The sequence below is a fragment of the Callorhinus ursinus genome, unplaced genomic scaffold (genome assembly GCF_003265705.2).
Source record: "Callorhinus ursinus isolate GAN/ISIS: 27379988/994484 unplaced genomic scaffold, GSC_fseal_2.0 scaffold10, whole genome shotgun sequence".
Lineage (NCBI taxonomy): Eukaryota > Metazoa > Chordata > Mammalia > Carnivora > Otariidae > Callorhinus > Callorhinus ursinus.
The window spans coordinates 39,125,904-39,139,351 of NW_027397072.1; the positions used below are offsets into that span (position 1 = coordinate 39,125,904).

Consider the following 13,448-nt stretch of genomic DNA (forward strand, 5'->3'; position numbering starts at 1 on the left):
CATAGGTCAACCCCAGCCCCGTCTTTTCTTACTTTTTCACTCTCCCTCGGAACCCAACACAGGGCCCAGCCCCTGGTAGGTTGAAGGGTGGAACTGGGGAGAACCTTTCTTGACCAGGACACAGAGAAGTCATCTCTCTCCTCTTTCAAGGAAGTTAATGGCCCAGCGCTCCTTGGGTTGCTCACCCTTTGTTCATTTGGGGACACAGAAAACTCAACAAAGTCTCCCCACCTGCATCCGTCCGGGTCTTCCCAGTGGGGCCCTCCAGACAGGACCTCCTTGCCAGCATTTGAAAAACCCCTCAGAACTTCTGTCATCCACTCTCCTCCTGGGACAACACCCACCCCACTCAGCAGACACTTGCTCCCAGCCTTCCCCAGGGAGGAACCCAGCTCCAAGTGGGAACCCGAGCCAGAGGCAAGCTTCCAGTGAAGGTTTTGGCTCCCGGCTCCCTCCCCAGCGCACCTGGCCCTCCTCTCTAATTCGACCATCTCCCCATCTAATCTTCAGATGACTGCAGACCCTGATTTCAAGAGAACCCAGAGACCCTCTGGCCCAAAGTGCCTCTCCCAGGCTAGCATGATGTTTAAACTCACAGACCCTACCCCCAGCCTCACATCTCTCCTTCACCACTCACTGGCTGGGGTAGCTTTCAGCAAGTGACTTAACCTCTCTGAGTTTCATTTCCTCCTCTTTAAAATGGAGATCCCAATAGTACTTTCTCATACAGTCCTCATGAGCATTAAAGGAGTCAATGTCTGGAAGGTGTTTCGCAAAGGGCTCAGCTGGTCATTGGTGCTCAAGAAAGGGCATCATTCCATCACCATCATCATTGCAAATTAAGCAAAGCTTGTTAACAAGCTAGCAGAGCCACTGCTGACCAATCCATGCCCTCGAGCCCCCAAGGGAGGCTCGCAGAGCCTGTTGCCAGGCATGTTGGCTGGGCGAGGGCCACTCCAACCCTGCACCCAGAGCAGTGCCAGGTCCTCCAGGAAGAGGCAGTCTTGCAGGCAAGATAAGACTAATTCGCAAAGCAATTAGTAAAAAATACAAGATAGTTTAAAAGTACTAAATTGTTCGGCGCAGACTATAATTGTGTTAATAAGAAGAACCATTTGTGTAGCATTTTAGCATTTACCTAGCACTTGGAAATACATTATCTCATGTAATCCTCAAAACAAACCAGCCAGGTAAGGACTGGCATTAGCCAACCAGGAACCGGAGGCTCACAAAGGTGAAATGGCTTGTGATCACGTGGCCAGTAAGTGGCGGACTCGGGAAGGACCGCTTCACCTCGTTCTAACTTCGTCTGGTGCCCATGGGATGCGTGTGTATGTGTGTAGGTGCATAGATGTGCGTGTGTGTGTGTGTGTGTGCGTGTGTGTGGACAGCCGGGCTGTGTGTATGTTTACGGAGTGGGTGCTTCTTAGGATTTTCCCTTCAGAATTGCCCTCCTCCTCCACTGGCCCCCAAGATTCCCGGTGGCCAGGATATCCTGTAGTTCATGTTTCGCGTCTATTTGTGCTGTGTTCAGTGGCTTTATTACGGGTCCCTCTTCCAGGTGTGGTGATCTCTCAGAGCTGGATAGGTCTCTGAACCAGCCATAGGGTGGGGATTTTGGGGACTCTTATGGCCCCAGCACTGCCCTGAGGCCCTCAGAAATATGGCAGCAAAAGATAAGGAACCAGCGGCTTAGGCCAGCCCACAGTGCTTCCTGGGAGCCAGGGCCAGAGCCTGTTGGACCTGCAATGCAGGGCTGCAGCAGGCCCCATGGCGGGCCTCTCAGAGACACAAAGCCATGCTCCCAAATCCATCCGTGAAAGGGAGAGTGGAGGACGACCCAGAAGCAGGGCCACAGCCTGGGGAAGGATGGAAAGCAGCCGATCGCAGACCAGCTACGGAACACATGGTGTGATAGAAACTCTCCATTGAACTTGAAGCCACAGTACCTGGGTTCAAGTCCCAGCCTCTCTGCCGCCTAGTGGTACCACCCTAGCCAGGGGCCTCGGTTTCTTCATCTGCAAAATGCAGATAATAGCAATACCCCTGTCACAAGGGGCAGGATTCAGTTAGTTACTTTGTAAAGCATTACCTGCACAGAGTAGGTTTGAGCAGGCCCACCTGATGACTTCTGGGCACTTTTGCTTTCATGGGCCTCTTCTTCTCTAACAAATGTTAAAAATTCTATTGTACAAGTAGGCTGGTATAAAGATGAATAGAAGCCAAGCTGGATTGTATTCATTGTCTCTTTTGATTTTAAAAGAAATGAAAACATTTTCATAGGCCTCTAAATGTATAATGACTCCTAAGCATCAGACCTGTAGTGCCTAGTGGATGAACGGGCTCTGAGGCTCCAACCTGTTTGCTAGTGTAGCTATTACAGGGTCTCCAAAACTGCCCAGGGCTTTGGCCACTGTCATTCCTTTAGGAATGTTCTATCCATCCTCCTGCGCGTCCAGCATTCCTGCCCTTCCCCCTTTGTACTGAATGCCATGCTTTGACGTCCAATTTTCCAGTAGGAGGGCACCTCCCAGCCTCTTCTTTCTCTCCCTGGGCACAGAGAGATGTGGGGCTGGCATGCTCTGCTCTGGGAATGACAGGCAGAGATCAACCTGGGTGACCAGCTCCTTTAGACCTCAGTGCCCAGGAAGAGGGCTCTGGAGGCAGGATGCCTTCTCTGGGCAGCCCTCAGAATGGTAGCAACAGCATCCTCTAGTAGTCCCCAAACTCCCTCCATGCTGTGCCTGACTCACCTCTCTCACCTGTGTTCCAAAGGTTGCCCATCCCCCCCCCGCCCCCGCCATCCAGAACATAAGGCTTGCGTTCACCTTCACATGTTTGTGTTGGTCTAAACACACCCCCCTCAATTCATACAGGATTTGAACCCAGTAATATAACTAAACCCGCACCTATCTGCAGTGCGTTCATGTGTACCCGAAGCCAATGCTAAACTCTAGATCACTGCTGTCCATGAAAATGCAACATGAGCCACAAAGGCAAGCCACATATTTAACTTTAAACATCCTAGTAAAAGGAAAAGAAACAGATGGAATTAATTTTAATGGTATATTTTATTTAACCTAATACATCCGAATATTGTCTTTCCAACATGTGATCAATATAAAGTTATTCCTGAGATATTTCAGATTTCTTTCAAAGTCTTTGAAATCCAATGTATATTTTACATATATATATATATACACACATATATATTTCAATTAGAACACTCAATTTTCATTGGAAATACTTACCTGTATTTAGACTTCAGAAAATTTACAGCTAAAAAAGCAGATTCAAATACCTGCATTTTTCCAACCATACTTAAAAGTTTTTTTAATAACTGAATCAAGTAATAGTTTTAAAATTTAAATGTAAATTAATTAAAATTTTTAGGAATTAAAAACTCAGTTCTTTAGTTGTACTGTTCACATTTCAAGTGCTCAGAGTCACATGTGGCTAGTAACTACTGAATTTGACAGTGCAAGGCTAGATTATGGAAACAGTAGGAGCCATAAAGCATGCCCTTGTGAAAATAAAGTACACCTCATAATTGATAAACAAGGAATTACTTATCAACTTAAACTCCCAACCAGGGTTTCCCAAACTGGAGTGCACAGAAGACTTACTCAGGAAATTTGTAAGAACTGCAGATGATGTCCATCCCATACCCAGAGATTCACCTGTGACGGTGGCCAGAGTGTGCATTTTGAGGAGACCCAAGGGCCACACTTTGAGAACCATCACACAGTCATCAGACAGATGGGGAATCACAGGGATGCTGGTTCCTGCTGGTTATGGAATGCACCAGACACTAAGCTCAGTTAGGACTGCCAAAGATGGGTCCACAAGACAAGTCACTGGAGTATGGGGAGGAAAGATCAATATAGGTTTTTATCATTAGTCCTTCATTCCTATTTTAGCATATGGTTTGTGTAGTTTATATATAATTTAGTATACACATGTCGGGAGAACAAATTTTAAAAATGTTTTGATCAATAGGGGCAAACCCAAAAGGTTTCAGCCCATTGTGTTAAACAGTGGTTCTTGTCTTCATGAAGCTTTGAGACGGGGAGATAATGTCTAATGTCGAGCGAATAAAACAGGGTAGAAGGGAATACACGCCTTAGGAAAGCTACTGTTGATGTTCTGCCAGAATCAGGAGCCCTTATTTCCATCTGGGCTCATGAGGGACAACTCCGCAGTAAACAATTTGCAGGAACCAAGACGCATCAAAGAAGGACAGTCTCCCAGAGGCAAAGGCAGGGTGGAAGGCATGGAGAGGGGAGAGGGTGAGTCATATTTTCAGAGGAAAGGACAGTGTGACTTCTCCGGGGCAGCGTGGTTATGGAGGTACCTATGGAAATGCAGGCATTTGGACTTCATTTAGTGGTGCTCTGACACCTGCCCTGGGTTCATAGAACAGGGGACCCTGATACAAGAGCAACAGAGCAACTTGACTCAAGTCAAATCCAGCCTGGCTATTCCGGAGCATTCAGGACTGAGGCCTCTGCTGCCAGCTCAGGCCCTCAATGGTGTTCCGAAGCATCAGCGTCCAGTCGTCACCCTTCCGCATCGGGGTGCAGCGCGTCTCCTTGAACTCCAGGGCTAGGATGTCCGCAGGGGTCTCTGGGGCCAGCCCTGCAGCCAGGACAGCTTCTGGGAACTTGGCTGCAGAGGCGGGGGCCAGACAGCACCGGGGAAGGCTGTGGGGTGGGGCAGGTGGGAACAGGGGGCGGGCGAGCGACCAGACAGACAGATGTGGAAAGGAGAAAGCGAGGAGGGAGGAGAAGGAACAGGGGAGGAAGGGGTAGGGCGGTGCACAGAGAAGAAAGGAAGAGAGAGAAAGAGGCAGACGTTGGGTACCTCAAACTTATCTCGACAGTGACACTGCCAGGGAAACTGCTCCTCTTTGTGGGGGACCCAGCTCAACCACCACATCTCAGTGGCCGCCCCCAGACAGCTATCACACACCCTCCTCCAGGACCACAGTTCTCGGGGCACACTCCATACAGCACCTGTCATGCTCATGAAAGCCATGGGTGCAGATTTCTGTCTTCCCTGCTTGGGGAGGAGGAGGGCCCCCGAAAGCCAGAGTACCCCGGTGACCCAGGCACCCACGGCCCGTACCTGGGCTGCTGCTTGTTCGTCTGCTGGTAATGGTAACTCACGGCCACTGCCGAGTGAGGGCACAGCAGGTACTGGTTCTCTTCCCAACAGCGACCCATGGTCTGGGTGATGGCTTCATCCGACACCGACTCAGATGTCACGGCCCCTGAAAGCTGACAGGTCCCAGGGTCAGAGGGGTGGGAATCAGGGTCGGGGAGGAACCGGTGGAAAGTGACCCAAAACTCACTACATAACAGAGGCAGGCAACACCAGACCCTCAGATGGAATCTTCAGACTAAGTCGCTCAACTTCAGCTCACAGAAAAATATGGCTCCCCGTGTTTCCCAGTTTTGAGTTGATTCCCTCAGCTTGGGGGAAGGATCCTTTGAGTTTCAGGTCAGTAAATTTAGTTAGGATTAGCTCATGATTTAGCAAATTAGTATACAGTCTTGTTCAGCGAAAGGACAAAACACAGAAGGTTAAGGGCTTTCAAACATTCCTGGTGCCTTGTCGTTGGCACACCCCTTCCCTGTGGGTGCAAGAATCACTTCCAGTGAGTTCCCAGCCAGCCCAGGTCACACCTCCTCCAGGAAGCCTCCCCCCAACCCACAGAGGAAGAGTCCCCACTGCCCCCTCAGGGTGGAGGGTTGATCCGATCATTTTCTGAAAATTTATTGCATGCTATCGATGTGCCCATCACCCTGCATATACTTGCCTGCAGCAGAGACCACACGGTGTCATAAACCGTTTGTACAGCTACCTGTCCCATTAGGTTCACAGAAGACAGAGAATGTGTTTTCTCTATATTTGTATCTCCAGCACCTAGCCAGTTCCCGGCTTACAGGCGATATATTGAATAAATGAATGAGTGAGTGATGGCTGTTCCAGCAGATGGAAAGTCTTGTCCATGGACAGCCAGGGAGAGAATGAAGCAGGGCGGGGTCTGGCGTCTGTGTTCCTGGAGCACCTCATTTACGTGAGGAGAAGGAATGGGGTATCAAAACAAACCAGTAACTGAGTATGTTGATCTTTGGTTGTGTTATGGTCTGAATGTTTGTGTCCCCCTCCCCCTGCTCAAATTCATATGCGAAAAACTTAATCCCAGTGTGATGGTATCTGAAGGTGGGACTTTGGGGAGGTCATGAGGGTGGCACCCTCGTGAAAGGAATTAGTGTCTTTATAAGAAGAGGACAGAGAGCTAGCTGCGTGTCTTTCCACCATGTGAGGCTATGACAACACACTGACCGTCTGCCATTTCTATGGAAGTTGCTCCCACCAGAACCCAACCATGCTGGCACCCTGATCTCAGACTTCTGGCGTCCAGAACTATGAGAGACAGAGGTATGTGGTTTATAAGCCACCCAGTCTCTACTTTGTTATAGTGGCCCCAACTAAGGTTGCATTACAGGAAACACTGAGATGCCACTCCGGTCTGCACGGGTGGCTAAGCCCAGAGAACTGTGTCCAGTTCTAGGAGCAGCCTTTTAAGCAGTCATTGACTAGGCATAATTAGGTCATGTAAGGGACGGCTAAAGGAACCGGGAAGACTCAGCAGAGAAATGGAGATTCTCTTCCAATATGGGAATCACCCTGCTCTCCGGTGCACAGGGTGGAAGGAGGAGATTCTAGCTCAACACACAGAACTTCGCAACGATGAGAGCTGGTGTGAGGTAGTGAGATCCTGGTCACTGGACATACGGTCTGGATGACTTGGTGGGATGTGGTAGAGAAAATTAAAGGTGGATGGACCATCACCAGGTTGCATTAAAATAAAAGCAATCGGGCACCTGGGTGGCTCAGTCAGTTAAGCGTCGGACTCTTGATTTTGGCTCAGGTCATGATCTCGGGGTAATGAGCTCGAGCCCTGCCTCGGGCTCCATGCTGAGCGTGGACCCTGCTTAAGATTTTCTCTCCCTCTGCCTCTGTTTCTCCCCCAACCCCATCCACTTGCATGCACGCTCTCTCTCTCTCTCAAAAATAAAATAAAGTAAAATAAATAAATAAATAAATAAATAAAATAAAAGCAGTCCTTCCTAACTAGATTCCTACCACTCTGAAGAAATAAAATTTTTCCTTTCCCTTTTAAAAAGAAAGAAAACTCAAGAGGATAATGGTTTCTGTTCAAACTGGATGGGCAAAATGGCTGCCAATTGTTGCTACTGCTGAAAATCAACAACAATAAATAAAAATAATAATAGTTAATGTATCAAGCCCTATATTTCCAGGCAGTGTACCAAGTGCTTCATGGGCATTATCTGACTTCAGTTTTCAATAGCAATAGGCATTCTCATTAGCCCCGCTCTACATATGAGGAAACTGAGGCACAGAGTTTAAAGAAATGGGCCCAAGTTTTCATGGCCAACTTGGAGCCAAGCCCTGATTCTAAATCAATGCTCTCTACTGTGTCTCCTCATTCAGTACATTAACCCATAGGAAGTGACTGCAAAGGTGCCCGCCTCGTAGCAGGTGCTCAAGAAACAGGTGACCTCTTCCCGTAACCAGATTTCCAAACCCAAGTTGGGTTTCATGGCTGCACCCTTTGCTATCTCCGTGGTGCCTGAGTGGTGACTGACCTTGCTGTGCAATTCCTTGGGTAGACTCGTGCTTTGGGTCCTTTCAAACTGCTCCATGAGGGCTCTTGTTCCCTGGCTGTCAGAGCCCGACAGCAGCCAGAAGATCCTCTCCATGTTGTAGGGTACCTGGGCAGGAAGGCAGGGTGCCAGGGCCACACTGATCTCAGCCCTTGTCCATCCCCACCCAGTCAACACCGGGGCCAGGCACACACTTTCCCACAGGTCCTACCTGAATGTCCATAGCTGATGCCAAGGTTGGTTCGATGGCCTTGGACAGAGAGAAGTCTCCCCGCTGCACAGTCCTATGGATGATGTCATTACGGTTCACTGCCACGACCAGGCGGATGGGCAGGCCCATCTTCCGAGCAATGCACCCAGCTTAAGACAAGAGAGGAGAAGAACAAAGGTTTCTTAGACATGACACCCAAAGTACAAGAAATAAAAGGAAATTTAGATAAACAGGACTTCATTAAAATTAAGAAACTTTTGTGCTTTTGAAGATGTTGAAGATTTGTGCTTTAAAGGGCACGATCAAGAAAATGAAAAGGCAGCTCACAGAATGGGAAAAAATATTTGCAGATCGTATATCTGATAAAGGACTCGCATACAGAATATGTAAATAACTCTTCAAACTCAACAATAAAAATATGAATGGTTCAATTTAAAAATGGGCAAAAACTTGGAAAAACATTTCTCTAGAAGATATACACATGGCCGGTGAGAACATAAAAGATACTCAACATCAGGAAAATAGAAACCAAAGTCACAGTGACATACCATTCCATGTCCATTAGGATGGCTAGAATCAAAGTGTTGGTGGGGCTGTCGAGAAACTCAAACCCTCATACATTGCTGATGGGAATATAAAAGGGTGCAGCTGCTTTGGAAAAGTCTGACAGTTCCTCAAAAAGTTAAGCAGAGAGTTACCATGTGACCCAGAAATTCTACTCCTAGGTATATATACTCGAAAAATGAAAATACAGGTCCACACAAAAACTTAGACACCAATGCTTACAGCAGCATCGTTCATAATAGTTACAAAATCGAAGCAATCCAAATGTCTAATAAGTGATAAATGGATAAACAAAATGTGGTATATGCATACAATGGAATGTTATTCAGCCATAGAAAGGAATGAAGTACTGATACATGCTACAATATCGGTGAAACTTGAAAACATATTAAGTGAAAGAAGCTAGACACAAAAGGTTACATATTGTATGATTTTATTTATATAAAACGTCCAGAATAGACAAATCGATAGAGACAAAATAGATCAATGGTTGCCTAGAGCTGGGGAGATGAGGGGAAATGGGGAGTCACTGCTAAAGGGAACAGGGTTTCTTTCCCAAGTGATGAAAATGTTCTGAAATTGACTGTGGGGGTGGTTGCACATATACTAAAAACTATTCAGTTGTATCCTTTAAACAGGTGAATTGTATAGTATGTGAATTGTATAACAAGCTCTCACACACACATGCACACAAAACAGGAAAGAAGAGTCCCTGATACTCTTCTCCACCTCCACGTTTCTCGCTCCTTCCCTTCCTCCCTTCCTCCCTCCCTCCCTCTCACTCTCTCTCTCTCTCTCTCTCTGTCTCTGTCTCTGTCTCTGTCTCTCTCTCTCTCTCTCTCTCTCACACACACACCAGGCATACATGCTTGCTACCACTTGCAGAAGAGAAAATGAAGGTTCTGGGAAGTTGAAATGACCCCCCCCCCCCGAGCCTGCTGAGTGGCACATGATCTTGCCCCCAACTCAGCCTCCTAGAAGCAGCGTCTGTGGACACCCCACCCCTCCTGGAGAGGCCCCTGGGTGGGGGGGAACAGAGCAGTGCCCTCCACCCTCCCAGCCACCAGTTCCTGTCTGCATAGAACAAACAAGGAATTCCTCACCCTGGGAGAGGGTTTTACATACTTCCACGAATGGTTCCTCTGGTGGGTCGTTAAGAGGAGTTAGGGATCACTACACCTCACTCTGAATTTTGCAAAGCACTTTCACATTCTTATTTTCACTTGATCCCCATGTAAACGTCGTGCAGAGGAGAAATGGATGCTCAAAAGGGCCCAGGAGCTTAAATTTACACGGCTAGTTCCCGATGGAGCAGAGATCGATAGCAGCACTCTCTGCAAACGTTCGTTTTGTGCCAGCCACTGTGGTAGGCACTGGGACACATGCAGGCGGCACCATTCACGGGAGGCTGAGGCAAACGGGAAGCGCTGTGGGCCCCCCCCCGCCCCCGCCCCCCGTGGATGGTGAAGATCCTTCCCTAATCGCCAGCCCCACTCTCCCCATTCCCGCGGGAGTGGAAGAAGCCAGGCAGCCTCCGGACCACTGAGATGCTTTCTCGGTCTCGCCGAAGCCATCCTTGGCGCCCATCAGGAGCAATGCCACGGACAGAGCCATCAGAAACAGCTGTGCCCGTGAGGAGGCAGCCTCGCAAGCTCACGAGGACGCAGGCTCTGGAGCCAGCCCGCGAGGGTGGTCATCCTGGCTCTGCCACCGACCGCTGTGACCGCAGGGGCAAGCTGGCCAACTTCTCTGTGCCCCCACTTCCTCATTGTGAGGTGGAGACAACAGTACCGTCCTCATAGGCGCGCATGAGCATTAAATAAGGTGATACATGAAAAGCACTTAGATGGGCACCTGATGCACAGCAAGTGCGGGATGCATGTTTATTATTATTCTAGAAGGCGATTTTAAGGCCATGCAGTGGCACAGCACTGCACCCTCACAAAGTTCATACACATACGTGAAGGATCTTACTTGCACTTCACAGGAGCCCTGAGAGATAGGATAAGCTATCCAATATTGCTTTTACAGCTGAGCAGCTGGGTCTAAGGGACTGCCCCAGGGCCACTCAGCTGGGGTCAAAACCCGAAGTCCAGACCTCTTTCCCCCTGATACGGTCTCTGGGTAGGGACTCTAGGGGTGGGAACGTGTTGTGCCGGTTGCCCTCACAGCAGGCAGCTGGCTGACGCTGGGAGTAAAGTCTGCCTCTCTGAAGCGGGCGATGGCAGGCCCGCACAGCGGCTGAATCTTGACTGCATCTCTCCACACCCCGCTGAGGGGGGCGAGCCCATCCTTCCCTCCTGCAGCAAGAGGCTGAGTGGTCCTCCCAGGGAGTGACCGGGACATTTGCTGGGGGCTTCTTCTGTGTGGGTGCCTGTCACCTTCAGAGCAGGGACTCCAACTTTCTCCTCACAGGTGCAGCCCAAGGGCAGCTGGAAGGACGAGGGCCACAGGGATTTTTCTGGAAAGCCCATTTCTGCCCAGGGGTCTCCTTACCTGCAAGGTTACCGGCAGCCCCTGTTGGCACAACCACCTCCACGGGGGGCAGGGGGTACGTGTCTAAGGATGGCGCACACTGGAAGTAAGCGAAGAAGTGGTGGGCCATTTGCACGAGGACCCGGGACCAGTTGATGGAATTCAGACTCATCAGATTGTGCTTCTTGACAAAAGCCACATCAGCAAACACGGCCTTGATTGGCTCATCAAGCTCATCGCTGTTGCCCTCCACTGTCAGGGGAGAGAGGGGAGGGGAGCTATCAGGAGCATGAAGAACCCCCAGGTGGTCGGCACTTGCCTGGCACAAGGCCCTTGCACATTGGGCCCATCCAGCCAGGACCTTCACTCGGCCCTGGTTTCTGCTCTCCCATGTCCTGGCCTGGCTTTCTAGACTCGAAATTAAACAACGCAAGAAAAGAAACCATGTCTCATATTCTTCTGGTCATACTTCCAACATTTCTACCATTACATAAAATTAGACATAAATTATCAACCTGCTGGGAGGTTGGGAAAAAGCCTCCTCTTTGGAGTCCGTGCCCACCTGCCCCACTCTCCAGGAACAAGGAGAGATGGTTTATGAGGCTACGCGGTGGTGAGAGGCTCATCCTTTCTTCACTCCACAGTCCTCTACCAGGACGTGGGGGTAAAGAGTCTCTGTTCTCACATGCTCTGCCCCTCTCTCAGTTAGATCACAGAGAGGCCTTCTGCTCTCTGCTCCCACGTGGTAGGTAAGCTGGCATGGGCCTTTCCTCCCTGAGCTGGGTGTGGGCACAGTTTAATTTATGGATGAATTACTGGGTAAATTTATGGGTGACTTGGCTACTAGTCCAAGTTGCACTCCTCAATCCAGCCCAACTAGCAATCAAGCCAATATGGATCTCTTATCTGAAACCTGGGTCTATTTCTCCACCAGATCCAAACTTGAAGGAGAGGGGTAAGATTTACTGCAGGAAGTGCCAGAGTTGCCACCGAGGTTCTTATCCATTCTACCCTTCTCACTGTAGAGCAGCAATGAGGTCATGGGGCTGACTCTAGATCCACACACCAGCGGGATGTTTGCTGCGGTTCCAGGAAAAAATTTACTGCTCTTAAGATGGAGCCACAGGAAGAGAGACTTAGTTACCTCAAGTAAGCATCATATGCCATGAGAGAACTGAGCCTTAGGATTGGGAAGGCAGAGCAGAGAATGCCAAGAACCTGGGTCTCCGCTGAGGGACTGCTGAGTCACTGAATCAACTATTCAGGAACCCCATCCCACCTCTAGACTTCCAGTTATATAAGCTGGAAAATATTCTTCTTCAGACTGGTCGGAGTTAGATTTTCTGTTACTTCCAGCCAAAAATATCCCAAATAATGTATAACCAGCACTTGCTGATTATTCTGTGCTTAAGAAGAATCAAGTATAAAATATATACGGAAATTAATGACTTTTAAAAACATCAGTGTCCAACACACAACAATCCAGGTGGCCCATTCCTACTCCCTGAGCTCCCTGGTCTAAGGGAAAAGACATGTCCACTCTTAGCCCTGGAACAAACACACATCCTCCTAGAAACCAAATCAGAAGATTCCAGAATGAAAGGAAGGATCTGAACAGTGCTATTTAGAAACAAAAATTAATTTCTTTAAAGTCCACTGTCTTATTTTCTTGAAGCTCAGAACATGGATAAAACAGAAATGCCCCTTGGGCTCCAGCAAGAAGACATTCATAACATATTGCCCTCATCACCATCCACATCTCTAGCTCTACTACTATTTTACAAATGGGCACCCTTCTCCGCTCTGTGGTCAGGAACCAAGCTTACACACAAGCCCTTAGGTAAAAGCCCTCCAATATCGGGTATAAGGCAAGAAGGGAGAAGGTGGCAGAACAGACGTATGAAATGTTATTCTCTGTTTCGATTCTAGGCAAAGAAAGTCCTGGATCCATAACTAGCAATTTAGTGCTTAGAGTATAATAGGGACCCTCAGGAGCCCAGATATCATACATCAAAATTTTGCAACGAGTGCAGGAAAATGCAGCCAAATATAGGCAACTGCCAATGCTAACATGTAAGATTTCCCAACACCTGCACTAGCTAAACCCAGAATTTTCACTGAAATGTGTAGGTGCTTGTTAAAGAGTAGAAGGGGGTTTTGCTTACTTTTGAACCAATGGACGAAAGATCTTCCTGCTACCGCCATGGGTAAGGTTTATTTGCACTATGCTTTTTGCTCCTCGACAAAACCAGTGTTCTATGAAAACATCCTCTGTGGGATTATATCAGGAGGCCAGGCGATTTGTAGGAGGAATGTCTTCTGCTACCATCATTGCTCTCCTGCTAAGTGAGTGACCAAACCAAGCCAGGCCTCCTGGACAGCTTTCCCAAGGCCACAGTGTATTAAACCTCACCAAGAACCCCTACTCCTCATATTCCTACCCTTACTTCAGGGCTACCTGGGGTCTAGCTAGGTGTAAAAAGTGGAAATAAGAGTGTATG

At 48.6% G+C, this 13,448-nt stretch overlaps 1 protein-coding gene across 3 annotated transcripts in view; it reads right to left on the reverse strand.

The window, feature by feature from the left end:
* Positions 1 to 3,052: 3,052 nt before the first annotated feature.
* The window catches only part of THNSL2 (threonine synthase like 2), a 34,927-nt gene continuing 24,531 nt past the window's right edge, over positions 3,053 to 13,448 (reverse strand). For all 3 annotated transcript variants that reach the window (XM_073897431.1, XM_025867624.2, XM_073897432.1), the window contains exons 5-9: positions 10,969 to 11,199; positions 7,909 to 8,057; positions 7,680 to 7,805; positions 5,128 to 5,279; positions 3,053 to 4,703 (exon numbers count right to left, since the gene is read on the reverse strand). In XM_073897431.1, the coding sequence (XP_073753532.1) occupies positions 4,493 to 4,703; positions 5,128 to 5,279; positions 7,680 to 7,805; positions 7,909 to 8,057; positions 10,969 to 11,199 (869 nt within the window). In that variant the 3' untranslated portion in view covers positions 3,053 to 4,492. The remainder of the gene's footprint in view (positions 4,704 to 5,127; positions 5,280 to 7,679; positions 7,806 to 7,908; positions 8,058 to 10,968; positions 11,200 to 13,448) is intronic.